Genomic DNA, 14,648 nt, shown 5'->3' with positions numbered 1-14,648 from the left:
ATAAATTATAAAAATAACAAAGTTATCATAATTCCACATCCATTGAAACAAACCTCTTTTTTTAACATAAACAGGATCCTTTTTCTCCTTTAGAGTTGAATTCATAGCACCTTCTGAATTCTCTTCATCTGAGTGCCTAAGATTTCTAATTGGCAAAGTCTAAATAAAAGAAGAAGAAAAATAAGGCTCCAGTTAATGGCTGCATGACCACACACCCCCTTCCCCATTTCCACTTGCCCCAAAACCACAGGTGAAAATGTGCAGCACAACAAGGTGGTCTGAACCATGTTAAGCAGATGTGCCCTTCAAAGAGAATTTATGGCACAGAAAACAGTTTCCCAATCTATCCTCTGTGCAAAGTACCACTGTCCTGCCGAGTTTAAAGTCTCTATTGTACAATGCAGAATGAGATATAGAGGTTACTGGCAAAATCTCTCCTGAAAAAACGTGCAGCATCAGAATCAAATCTCATCTAAATCAAAGAGTCTAACAATGAGTAGAAATTTCAAGCATGTCATAAATATTCCATTTATAGTTAGAATGTATCAGTTGAGCATTGGTTCAGATGTTCTTTTATTTCATCATCTGCTGTGTTGTTAAGGCTGAATGTGTAACATTTACTTTTTGACTGCATTCAAGGGAAAAGAGGGAGGGAAGAATGTACAGTTCACCCACATTTGTCCACACCGACTGTTTCTACTTCATTTTATTTTGCAAGATAGCACTGAATCATATCAGTGACTATGTTTTAAAAATATGGAAAAACATCTTAAAATTCAAAGCTAAGAATCAATACAGGTAGTCCCCAACTTAGAACCCTTTACTTAGTGACCGTTACAACCATTTTTCACACTTACGACTGTTGAAGAATCTCCATGGTCACATGATCAAAACTCAGGTTTTGAATACTGCCATGTATTTACGACAGTTGCACTATTCCGAGGTCATGTGACCACCATTGGTAACTTCCCAGCTGGCTTCTGACAAGCAAAGTCAATGGGGAAGGCCAGATTCACTTAATAACTGCAGTGAGGCTTAACAACTGTGGCAAAAAAAGTTGTAAAACTCACTTGACAATTCTCTTGCTTAACAATGGAAATTTTGGCTGCAATGTACCTGCAATTAATTCATCACACTAGGAAGATTCAGTGTGTAAATGCAAGTGATACCCTATTTCCTAATATTAAATCATTTTTATACTTAAACAGCATTAGCACTTAGACTTATAAACTGTTTCACGGTGCTTTACCGCCCTCTCTAAGCGGTTTACAGAGCCAGCCTATTGCCCCCAGCAATCTGGGTCTCATTTTACCAACCTTGGAAGGGTGGAAGGGTGAGTCATCCTACGACACGACTTGTTTATATAACAGGACTATCTTCTTCATTTGAATCCCGTCCCAAAATCTGCTTAGAAAAATTCCTCCCCACCCCTATCAGTATGATTCTATTACCAAATTCCTATTTTTTCTATGAGTCACTTCGGGGCAGTTATTAAGGCCCCAGGCTAAAAATCAGGAGAAGGTAAGTTCCAGTCCTGTTTTACGCACAAAGCCAGCTGGGTGACCCTGGGCCAGTCAAATTTCTCTCAGACCTAGTAAGCAGGCAATGGCAAACCACTTCTGAAAAACCTTGCCAAGAAAACTGCAGAGACTTGCCTAGGCAGCCTCCAGGAATCAGACATGACTGAACAGAAGAAAATAAATGATCTATACTGTATGCAGAATGGAGATCTCTGATGATGGGCCAACCGGTCTGCCATCAGCCAAGGGTGGCTGAAACAGAGCTCTCTTATTTGCAGTGCAAGCCACATTTAACAAGCACTCTAGTTAGAACGTCTTCAAGAGTGACTTTCCTTCAGGTACCATTCTATTTTCTTTGATAAAGGGAAGAGGCAATTGATATTACCAAGGCCCACATTCCATAGGCAATTTTATTTGGAGCACTGCAAGCACAGCTCTGCTATTTTCTCTGCAGTATTGAATGAGTTGTCCCAGTTGGTGCTACACAGAAAAAGTATTTTTCTTCTCTAGGTAGGACACAGCATGTTCCTGGGTGAAGAAAGGACATCAAGAAGCAGATTTTCCCTCCAACAGTAGAACTCTGATATCTGCCCCCTCCCCAGGGTCTCTTATTTGTATCTGTAACTCCTACATGGACACGGTGGCTCAGTGGGTTAGGACACTGAGCTTGTCGATCAGAAGGTCGGCAGTTTGGCGGGTCGAATCCCGAGTGCCGCGTAACAGAGTGAGCGCCTGTTACTCGTCCCAGCTTCTGCCAACCTAGCAGTTCGAAAGCACGTTAAAATGCAAGTAGAAAAATAGGGACCACTACGGTGGGAAGGTTACAGCGTTCCGTGCACCTTTGGCATCTAGTCATGCCGGCCACATGACCACGGAGACGTCCTCGGACAAGCACTGGCTCTTCGGCTTTGAAACAGAGATGAGCACCAGCCCCTAGAGTCAGAAACAACTAGCACGCATGTGCGGGGGAACCTTTACCTTTACCTCCTACATGCAGTTCCCCATTAGTTACACAATCAAATTCCACTTATCTCATTTCTCCTCCTCCTCCTCCTCCATTATAAACTATAACAACAGACGTGAAACAGAGTATTCTATTACCTTCAAGTCTCTGGGCAAATAAGGACCACTTTGGTTAGGTTTTGATTCAGGCTGTAGTAGCTGGATCAGATTGGTTCCAGATGTTTGCCTAGTTTCCCAGAATATTAAAATTTAGTTACAAAGTTCCAGACATAAAAGCAACAGTACTCAAAAATTAGCAAGGAGAACAAGCTAATATAATAGCTATTTTTAAAAAAAGAACAAGATATCCAAACTGTCTCAGTTTGGCACTTTTTCTTGTTAAATAAACTCAATCAATTTAAAAGAAATAGACTTCAATGTAAATTTTCCAAAACTCTGTGGCCTTGGGTTTGTCTTTACAGTCCTTTTTGCCCTTTCACAATCCTAATTCAAAATTATCTTTTAGAAGCAAATGAGTTTGGAACATTGCTCTGTAATAGATGACCCGCTTGGGCCCCAGAGTTGTACTTACATCTTAGCAAAAATTTTAAAGCCATTCAGATGTCTCGAAAGTTACCTGCTCCTTCCCTGTCTACTACTTGTGGGAAAGAAACAGAAAAACAGACCCAATTGTTCTGGTATTTTATCTTACTCATCATAAGCACTTAACACCCAATACATTATCCCAAAGAAAACTTAATTACATCTATTACATCCTTCCTCTTCCACAAACACATATCTAACTACTTTTGCAGATATCTAAAAATCTGTTTCTTATTTTGTTGTTGTTGTTAGCTGCGAAGTCGTGTCCGACCCATCGCGACCCTATGGACAACGTTCCTCCAGGCCTTCCTTTCCTCTACCATCTTCTGGAGTCCATTTAAGCTCACGCCTACTGCTTCAGTGACTCCATCCAGCCACCTCATTCTCTGTCATCCCCTTCTTCTCTTGCCCTCAATCTTTCCCAGCATTAGGCTCTTCTCCAGTGAGTCCTTCCTTCTCATTAGGTGGCCAAAGTATTTGACTGTTTCTTATTATTCTGCCTTTTTTCATCCATAACTCAAGGTTGTGAACGTATCAATACTCCTCCTTCCTCATTTTCCCCACAGCAATATCCCCGTGAGATGAATTGGGTTAAGAGAAAGTGACTGGCCCCAAATCATCCAGCCATTTTTTTCTTTCATTCCTTCATTAATTCATGGTCTTTACCATTTAGTTCAAGACCGAAGCTTTCATCTGGCCTGGTTGTCACCAAAAAGGTCTAGCAGATAATTCTGCTACCTATCCTTTACTCGGTCAATCAAGGTTTTTCAAGTAACACTTAGCTAGTAAGATAGAGAAGAGGTGTAGATTAAACTATTGGCCTTAGTTTTCTCATATTTTGGCTAACAAGCCACAAATGCAACCAAGCTTGTTCATGCTATTCTGTACAAGGTAGGAACTTTTTGTTGACTCTGTCCTATCAACTTCAAGATGCACACAGGATACTCTTTCCTGTCAAAATCCCAAAAGTTTTCTCTATAGGCAGTTTGTTTCATACCTCTTTGCAACAATAGGAATTTCCATCTTCAGTGATTCATCTGTGTCACTCTCACTTTCATTTATTAACTGAAGAGGAACTCTCCCAAAGGTACATTTCTAAGTAATCAAGCACAATGGAACTGATCAGATGCAAATAAATAAATATAACAGAAGCATAAAGAATATGTTGTTTTTGTAGAATATTTATAGAAACATAAAGCTTTCTACCTGATTAGACTTATTCAATTGTGTTAATGGTTTCCGTCCACTAAAAGCCAATTCAGTCTCTCTCGAGAAATCATTTTTTTCTCTAAAATGAAAATATGAGATATTCAGTTATACCAACTGAGGCTAGAAGAAAAAGAATGTTGTGTAATATTTTAATCCACTTACCCTGGGAAAAAATTGGGCATACTGGTAGTAACCTCATTAAAATCACTATTTTTTTTCTTATTCTGCAAGTTTCCAGTTATATTATGCAGGTGTGATCCTGTAAATAGGCAATTTATCAAGATACAAAATTAAAATATTATCTCTGCTAAATAGTGTACATTTAAACATCACAGTAAAATTCACAATATTTCAGAATACACATTTTAATATATTTTACCACAGCACCTTGAAGAACTTTAGGAAGTTTACTCATCTTTTTCTAGCAAGCAAGGCATGTTTGAATAACACTTTAGGATTAAAATTAATCTCATATCATGATTCATAACTAACTATACACTTAGAACATTCTAAATCAATCAACATTATCATCATTCTTCTAAAATTCATATTATCTATTGGAGCTATACAGTGATCGGATTCAAAGGGCAAAATGTATTTCAAAGTGCATGTGGAACAGGTGCATCTATCAGGAACACGTTAAAGCAACTGCATCTTTTCCTGAGTTGGCACATTTATATTCCACAGCTGATGCATGAAACCTGGAAAAATATGCACTTGGTTTAATGTGGGAATGAAATATTATGTGCATATCCATCTGTACAGAATCTAAAACACATATATAATACTTGCTGACATCTAGCCGAATAAAAATATCTAGTACTTGAGAGCAGGCTTCAATGCTTCCAAAGTTCTTGCTCTTTCCCCTTACTAAAATAATTTTTAAAATGATGCAGAAAAATACAGAAAATGAGAAAAATTAAACATTATTCATTTATTGGAAGTGTATGCTGCCCAACCCCCAGTAACTCTGGACAATTCATAAAATGCTAAAAACAACTTAAAGCTGAAGGTTCTGGGTGGTCTTCAAGGGTAGCCCTATGTTCAGGTGTGAGATGTCTAAGGCATGAATAGCTGCTAAAAGGATCCCTTGATCTAGCAAAAACCACAACTGACATACTAGATCAGTGGTGGCGAACCTTTTGGAGACCGAGTGCCCAAACTGCAACCCAAAACCCACTTATGTATCGTCAGGTGCTGGCTGGGCGTGGCCAATTGGATGGGTGTGGTCAATTGGCTGGGCGTGTCTACAGTGGTAACGGCAGACTGGGTGGGACTAAAAAGTTCAATCAATCAATTCCAACTTTGCGAGATCTTTTTTCCCCCGCAAGAAGTTGAAATTGATTGATTTAACCTTTTTTTTTTTGCACACGGCAGTGGAGGCCTAAAGTGAAAAGGTTTTATAAAACCCACCTGAAGACTTAGGACTGGGGCGACGGCACACATGCCCACAGAGAGGGCTTTGCGTGCCACCTGTGGTACGCGTGCCATAGGTTCGCCACCATGGTACTAGATGAAGCTGTGCAAAGGTCTTCTTGGCTACAGTTGGTAGCAACTGCTCATCAAGCAGGAGCTGAGAGTCCAGTGAGATCCCCAGATTGTACATCAAACCTAAATGGTACCTCCATGCATTGGAACATTAATCTCAACAGCCTCACTTGGCCAGCCCCGGAGTTGAAAAATATCATGGGGTGTTCATACAGATATCTGGGATCTCATACTCAGTGGCAGACTCCTCAGGAGAAAAAAAAATACTAGGAACAACTTACTGAGATGACTTGCAACTTTCTCTGCCAATATTCCCATTGACTTTGGTTGTGGGAAGCCGGCAGGGAAAGTCACAATTGGAGATCATGTGATGTGGCTCACTGTGATGCTGCAATAGGACTGGTTGCAAATCTATTTTTTTCCACTTCTGTCCTAACTTCACTGAACAGACATAAGCCAAGGACCGCCTGTATACGTTTTTCTTAAGTAAAATTTCCCCTACTATAGATTCATGCATAGTAAACAACCAATTTAATTAGGGTTAACCAAGTCACAAGCATTGTAGGTGATAAAATGAAAGCTGGAATTTTGATTGATAGATTTTAGTGAATAAATTAAAATTGTGAGTCATTTTTTCCAAACATAAAATTGTTATTTTTTAAATAGCTATAGTATGTATTAAGTGTGTAATTTCCCAGTGAAGTGAACTTCAAACTTTAAGCTTATATGAAAATGCTAAAGTCTACACAATTAGCTTAGAAAAGAGTGAGGTTACTTACCCAAGTTATAATCCCTTTAATTAAAATTCAAAAGATCAACAGTTTATGGCTCACCTGACAAATTTTCTTTTTCTTCAACTGAAAGTAGTTGTGTTTTTTGTAAGTTTAAGTTTCGTAGAGCAATTTCTAACATTTCTGCTGGAACTGCTCTTGATTCTACCCCCTTTTCAAGCAGCTGCTTGGCTTTTTTGATATTTCCTAGTAAAAGATAACAATCATTTTACTTTTCCAAGAAAAAAATCAACGACACCAAAATCATCTTCTGAGATATTCTTTAATGTCCCAGTCTAACCTAAAGGAATAGAAATCTTCATCTAACCAGAGATAATCCTGCCTGGCTCCCAAGCACAATGTAGTTAACAAAGAATTACAGCTTGTTGCAATTACTTTCAAAAGGATTATTTCTCAAAGCTTCTGCCGAATTATTTTTTCCTTTATAGCACATCTAACTGTTGTTTTTGTTTCTTATGAAACATTAATTGCAAAAGTAAAGTTTCAAAGAGAAACGTTTGTATTAATATAATAGCTTTTATCAAAGCAAATAATCCATAATTAGGCAAATAAATTAAATTTACTTGAGACAGCAGATTTTCAGTGTCACACAGATATTTAAAAAAAAATCAATGATCATGCATTTTCTCCATTTAAAATTTGCCATTATCAAAGGCAAACTAAGGGAAAACAAGGTAAAATGTCAACGTCAAATCTGATTTGATATCTATTAAAGACTGAGATAAGTAAATACAGTCCTTCCTTAATGTTCATTTGTTCATTCTAAGCTACAATGGTGCTAATGAAGGGACTTATGACTGGCTCTTTTAAGTTCCAGCCATTGTAGCACCCCTGAGGTCAACTGACCAAAATTCTGGACTATCCACATTTACAACCCCCTTTTGGCCACCCATCTACCTGGTGCCTTTCGCTACTCCCAGAGCACCTGGCCCGCCCATCACAAAGAAGGCAAAACGGCTGGTTAGCAAGCTTGAGTAGAGGTGGTAGAGCACGCCCATGCCCAGCAAGCCAAGGCCACTCCTAGTGGGGAAAGCTGGATCCCCATTGGTGCTGGGCGGGCCAGGTGCCCCAGGTGGCGGCCTAATAGACCTGCGCGAGCGGCTGGCAACTGTGGTAGGTACCAAGGGGAATGCACTCTACCAAGGGCAAGGGCAAGGGCAAGACTCTCAAGGGGACTGAGATGACCAGTGGCAACCAACTCTCCAACCCAAGAGATGGGACGGAGTAGGTGTGTCTGGAGGTCCACATCACGTGCTCCCCCGACTCCGTGTGCTGCCAGTGCCACCGCAGCGCTGCTGCTGGAGGGCCAGCCCAGTATTCACAGCGGGCTACACACCCGTTGCCGGATGCTGTCAGCCCCCATCTGCTCACCACCTCCTGGGATGCTGGCCTGGGCGGGGCCAGGGCCAGAGTGGTGGGGCCAGGGCAGTGGGGCCAGTCCCTTACCATCTCCATGGGGTCAATGCTGCTTGCTCGCTCACTTCCTGCCCCGTCGCTTCCAAATGCCATGTGCTTGCTACTCTGGCAAACTCTGCTGGGCCAACGGTGCATGTGCCCACAGAGAAGACTTTGCTGCCTCTGGCATGCATGCCACAGGTTCGCCACCACTGCACTAGGGCCTTCTTTTTGTGCCAGTGCAGCTAGGGTCTTCTCTTTACACACCAGCTGGGACTTCTCTTGCACTTTGGCTAGGGATTTCTTTCACAAATGGAGGAAAAGGTCAGCATCCAAGAAAAGGTCGCCCTCTGCACTGGCACAAAAAAATGGGGCACAAAAACAGTCAAGCAGTACAGTTGTGGCATGTTATATGGTGGGCACTGTAAGCAGGGTTGAGAAGCAGGGGAAATCAATGGAAAGGGATAGGTGGATGGAGGAAGATGAAGTGGAGACAGTACCTTACTTTCTTCCAAGAACAACCACAAGATTCATTCAAGGACAGCAACTGGGATTGCTAGAACTGCTGTCGCTAAACAGAATGGTCACATGACATTTTGCATAACGACCGCATCAGTAAGCAACAGAGTTGCTGGTCCCATCTAGGATAATTAAGTGACCATTACCTGTATTTCCTTTAATTAGGTTTAAAATGTATATATCAGTATTTTTCTAAACTCTTAATGTTGTTGTCTTGAAAATTTAATATTAAATTAAATTATTTAAATATGTGCACCAGTTTGGCAGGTGGTTAAGGGCGGAGATAGAAATTTGAAGACTTGAGTTCTAGTCCTCCGTTATGCATGAGAGCCAGTGGAGTGATTTTGGGCCAGTTAATCTTAGTCCAAACAGCTTAACTGAGTTGCTCTGGTGGAGAAAATAAGAGATGGAAGGATTATGTATAATGTATTTTAAAGTTTTTAAGAAGAGATTGGACAACCATTTGTATGAAATGGTATAGGGTCTCCTGCCTAAGCAGGGGGTTGGACTAGAAAAGGCATGTCAAACTGCCGGCCTGCGAGCTGGATGCGTCACGCCGAAACCATGCCCATCCTATTGCCAGCAATGAGGGAAAATTGCAATATGTTGCACGACGTCACATGACGTCATGAGTTTGACATGCCTGGACTAGAAGGCCTCCAAGGTCCCTTCCAACTCTGCTATTCTATTCTATTCTATTCTATTCTATTCTATTCTATTCTATTCTATTCTATTCTATTCTATTCTATTCTATTCTATTCTATTCTATTCTATTCTTCTATTCCTATATAAAATAAAGATGGGATATACATTCTGTAATGAAATAAATACAAAAAGAATTATATTAAAGAAGTATATTAAATACATTATGTAATATTTTATATATTTTATAGAAATAAATATTTTAGATTTATTTCATAAACAATCACTGTTACATAGAAATATCTTTATACCACAATTAAAAATTCATTTTGATTAACTGAACTTTCAATGCATTGAATAAGTACTGAAATGAAAAAAATACAGTGTGAGAACAGGACAATATAATGCTCAAGTTACAATAAAGGAGTAGTCTATTCTAATTTTGTCTGCTTTGGTATAAAATTTGTTGGAAACTACCTCTAAAAAGAAAAGAACCATTTAATCGTTCCATTATCAATGTGTTCTCCTACCTAACCAAATAACTGTGTCCTTAGAATAAAATACATTGAGTGTAACTACACAGTTGAATCTCTCTATATTGCTAGGATAGGCTAATAGCAGCAAATCTACATTTAACTGTAAACCTGTTCCTACAAACCTTGTGAGAGTTCAAATTGTGCAAAAGCTACATGGACAAAAGCAAATTTCTTGCAGTTCAGCCTAGCCAGATGGAATTGATCACGTGCGTCTTCTGGTTCTTCAATACTACAAATAAAAAAAACCCAAGATACCACTGATTAATTCAGAGAAAAATAATGTTACATATGGTTTTTAAAAATAAATAAAACCCTTACAGAATAGCAGACGCTATAACATTTACACAAAACTATATTCTTCATACCATAAAGGTATCTCCTTCAGGTGAAACTCAACTTTGGGTGTCTTATCAGACACATCCATCTGTGTTTCTTGGAAACAGTGCAGAACTTTCACTATTACTTTTTCTCTGGAATTTTTTTTACCTTCTTCCCTACATCCCTAGCACAGTGATCTCTAATAGAAGCATCATATCCAGTTGTGCTTAGTCAAAGGCAGCAAAGACATTTAAAATAGTAATTGAGGCTCAAGTAGAATATATTCCACAACAATTCCACATGATCAACCAAATCCAAGCATGAGCCACCATGAATTTCTAGTGGTGTTCAGGAAGCAAAAGGATTTGAACCTCTGAAAGGAAGGAATTGAGAAACAGGTAGCAAAAACAAAATGAGCAATAAGAATTTCTTTAAAAATTGACAGTAGGTTCAAGACTACCTCTTCCAATCACAATCTACCTATCAAATGCCTTCTTCCTGTGATTACCTACTAAGTCTTCTCTACTTCCATGAAGGGAAGGAAGCCAAGTAGTTTTTCCTTTTCAAAAGAGCCCTGTTGAATAGTCTCCCTCCATGAAATCAGACTTGGGGCAATTAAATGAGAAAGAAGGGAAGGATATGGAATTTTGTAACTCGTGCCTCCCCAGACTTTCTGAGAGCCTCCACAAATGTCATGCTGGGAATCACCTTATCAGTTTTGCTTACTTGAATTTTCAAAAGCATTTGAATTAGTGGATAAGGGATAGAAGATAAAGATCTTCTGAGAATTTGCATATACAGTACATAACACAAAAATACAAATGAACTGTCAAAAATATTAATGAAAGTGATTAAATGGAGTCACCAAAGAACATGTTTTGATTTTTAAATTGCTTTCAATTATCATGACTTAAAGAGTAAACAGTGAATTGGCCAAGTATGCAAATGATACCATCTCTATGGGGTGGTGAAAAGTAAGGAGATTCTGAAGAGCTCCGGAAAGATCATTTTGAACAGGGTGAATGATCAGTGAAAAAGCAAATGCCATCAATTTATGTAAAGATTAAATAATTTAAATTATGGCAAAATAACTACATAACTTTACACATGCAAAGGTTGAATGACAAATGCTCCCAATGTTATAAGTTGTCCACAGATGGCAGTACCGATGTGGCAGAATATCTGTCATGTTCTTTAGCATTGCTCCGTCACTTCATTTGATGGGAACCCGAGAGGCTTGCTTTGCTATTGTTTGGAAGTAGAAGCCTGCAGTAAGTACCAATTCCTGTGCTTTAAGTAATAGGTTGAATTTCTGTCAGTATTCTATGTCGTTGGCCCCAAACTAGGCAAAGATGGTGAGCCAAGAAAAGCTGTGCAATCATGTACAAAGTGGAGGCCGGTGACAACAACTGAAAGTGTCATATTAGGAAGGTTTATAAACTGATTAAAGACAACCAATGATTCACTCATAAGGAAATTGCTTGGCTTTTCATAAGAATGTATGTGAGACATTACTGATGTATCTCTACATTAGAAGGTTTGTGGAAGATGGATTTTACAGTACAGAAATATTTTAATTCTTAGTTTTATTGTACACACACACACCCAGAGACAATTTGGGTTAGACGGGAAACCATATAAATTTGACAAATAAAGATAAATAAAAAATAGTTGTAAAATCAATTACCATAATCATAGCCACTTACTTGGATGGCTTTAAAAGAAAACTAGATCAAATCATGAAAGACAAGCCTATCAAGATCTATTAGCCTTGATGACTTAATATCATTTCCAGTCTGAGGGAAACATGCCTCTAAACACCAGTTGTGAACGAACAATGGAAACTTATATTATCTCCACCCCCTCCTTGAGATTACTCCAGAGGCTGTATGTGTAAAATAAAATGATGAGTTAAGATGTGCCTGATCTAGCAGGACTAGTTTATGATCTAGATGGGTTCTGTGTAAAGTCAAAGCCTCTAATACAGAAATGCAAAGGCAAAAGCAAAAGGAGAAAAAAAGGAAGCAATTAAAATTAAAATCACAGTGTTATTTTGCTTTTCTAGAAGATGAACTATTTTATGACTTCAACAAAACACAGTTAAAATCAGCATGGTTTGTGTAAAACACCATTAAAATGAGTCTATTTGAATTTTTTTCCAGATTGCAAATACTTACGCTTTCAGTTCTGCAAATCTAACCAGAATATGAGCATAATTTTCATTCTGGCTATATTTTTCTGCTGACAGTTCTGCAACTGCTTGGCTGTAACGACCAATCAATCTATTTAGTAAGCTTGTGTCAATCTGAAAAGTGCCCCTTTTCTCCATTTTGAGTAAGAAACTCAACCAGTCTTCAGGATTATTAGCAGTCATCATAATCTGATTAACAGTTCCAGAATTATCTAAAACACACAGACAAAAAGTGTATTTAAGGCCGTATTAAAAAAACAAATCCATCTTCAAAATTAATATAGGAAAAGATTCCTCACAAACAGATAGCCTACAAACAGATGTGTGTGTGTGTGTCTAACTAGATATAACAGTCCACATTATATATCCATATTATAATTTATAACATAACAATATTTAGTTGAAAGAAACCCAAATTATCAAATGACTACTGTAAGTTCCTTCTGTAACTGAAGATTGAAGCATTACAAAGATGGTAACATACATGTGTTTTTCTGTACCTATCTATACTGTATTTGTGCACAAAAGAAACATCTTTTTTGTATATACATGATGAAGTATTAAAGACATGTTTGCAACATAGTGCAAAATAGGCCATTCTAGCTTAGGCCAAAGAATATTCAAACTATCACACTATTGCACTCATCTCACATGCTAATAAAGTTATGCTTAAAATCCTACAAGGTAGACTCCAGCAGTATATGGATCAAGAACTACCAGAAGTACAGACAGGATTTCGAAGAGGCAGAGGAACTAGAGATTAAATTGCCAACTGTTGTGATTCAGGGTCAGCCTGTGGGTTCGGCAGTTGGGTCGGACGACTCAGAGGAGGAGGAGGGGGGTGTTGAAGAGCTTGCTGAGGGGATTGGACAGCTTGATGAGAGCCCCCAGCAAGGCCCCTCTCATCTGGTCACGATGCAGACCCAGCTGTGTGAGCCTGACAGTGTGGATGAAGATGACCCACAGCTGGCCCTGTTCAAGGACGCCCGACGCAGGAGGCAGTCAATCAGGAGTAAACAGAGGAAGGCAATGGGGCACCTCGGAAGGAGGCAGAGAGAGGCCACGCCCTGAACTGTATTTAAGGGGAATGTGTGGGAGGGCTGGTTTGCTGAAGGCAACCGCTTGGATAGTTCCTGTTTCTTAAAGCTCCTGTTTCTTGGTTTGTCTTGTTCCGTTTGTTTTTGTAGCAATAAATTTGGCAGGCGTAATTCCAGCCTCTTGCCTTCTTGTAAAAGGGGTTGTCCTTGCCTTTTCTGCAGGGCCAGTAGCAGGCTGGTACAGAACACCAACATACGCTGGATCATGGAGAAAGCTAGGGAGTTCCAGAAAAACATCTACTTCTCCTTCACTGACTATGCTAAAGCCTTTGATTATGTGGATCACAACAAATTGTGGCAAGTTCTTAAAGAGATGGGAATACCAGACCATCTTATCTGTCTCTTGAGAAACCTATATGCGGGTCAAGAAGCAGCAGTGAGAACTGGACACGGAACCACTGATTGGTTCAAAATTGGGAAGGAGTCCGGCAAGGCTGTATACTGTCGCCCTGCCTATTGGACTTATATGCAGAGCACATCATGAGAAAGGCAGGGCTAGATGAATCAAAAATTGGAATTAAGATTGCCAGGAGAAATATAAACAACCTAAGATATGCAGATGATACCACTCTAATGGCAGAAAGTGAAGAACAACTAAAGAGCCTCTTGATGCAGGTGAAGAAGAGTGCAAAGGTTGGCTTGAAACTAAACATTAAGAAAACCAAGATCATGGCATCCAGCCCTCTCAATTCCTGGCAAATAGATGGGGAAGAAATGGAGGTAGTGACAGATTTTATTTTCCTGGGCTCCAAGATCACTGCAGATGGGGACTGTAGCCAAGAAATTAAAAGACGCTTGCTCCTTGGGAGGAAAGCCATGGCAAATCTATACAGCATACTAAAAAGCAGAGACGTCACCCTGCCGACAAAAGTGCGTATAGTCAAGGCTATGGTCTTCCCAGTTGCAATGTATGGCTGTAAAAGTTGGACCATAAGAAAGGCTGAGAGCCAAAGAATTGAGGCCTTTGAACTATGGTGCTGGAGAAGACTCCTGCGAATCCCTTGGACTGCAAGGCATTCAAACTGGTCAGTCCTTGAGGAGATCAACCCTGACTGTTCTTTAGAAGGCCAGATCCTGAAGTTGAAACTCAAATACTTTGGCCACCTAATGAGAAGGAAGGACTCACTGGAGAAGAGCCTAATGCTAGGAAAGACTGAGGGCAAGAGAAGAAGGGCTGGATGAAGTCACTGAAGCAGTAGGTGTGAGCTTAAATGGACTCCAGATGGTACAGGACAGGAAGGCCTGGAGGAATTATTATCCATGGGGTCGTGATGGGTCAGACACGACTTCGCAACTAACAACAACAAAGCTTAGGTCATTATCTGACAAATAAACAAATGTTCCTTATATTTGGCTATTAAAAATAAGGATTACTTAAATCTTTAAGAATCAGGGAA

The 14,648-nt window shown here is 39.5% G+C and overlaps 1 protein-coding gene across 1 annotated transcript in view; it reads right to left on the bottom strand.

Annotated features, from left to right (window-relative positions):
• Window positions 1–14,648, bottom strand: part of TTK (TTK protein kinase) — a 69,302-nt gene that overhangs the window by 35,433 nt on the left and 19,221 nt on the right. The window contains exons 3-10 of the mRNA XM_081314761.1: window positions 12,141–12,366; window positions 9,768–9,874; window positions 6,596–6,739; window positions 4,437–4,533; window positions 4,272–4,353; window positions 4,063–4,160; window positions 2,622–2,709; window positions 54–159 (exon numbers count right to left, since the gene is read on the bottom strand). Of these exons, the coding sequence (XP_081170887.1) occupies window positions 54–159; window positions 2,622–2,709; window positions 4,063–4,160; window positions 4,272–4,353; window positions 4,437–4,533; window positions 6,596–6,739; window positions 9,768–9,874; window positions 12,141–12,366 (948 nt within the window). The remainder of the gene's footprint in view (window positions 1–53; window positions 160–2,621; window positions 2,710–4,062; window positions 4,161–4,271; window positions 4,354–4,436; window positions 4,534–6,595; window positions 6,740–9,767; window positions 9,875–12,140; window positions 12,367–14,648) is intronic.

This window comes from Vipera berus, assembly GCF_964194415.1.
Source record: "Vipera berus genome assembly, chromosome: 1".
Lineage (NCBI taxonomy): Eukaryota > Metazoa > Chordata > Lepidosauria > Squamata > Viperidae > Vipera > Vipera berus.
Note: the sequence above shows the minus strand (reverse complement) of the source record. Positions and strands in the feature narration are given on the sequence as shown.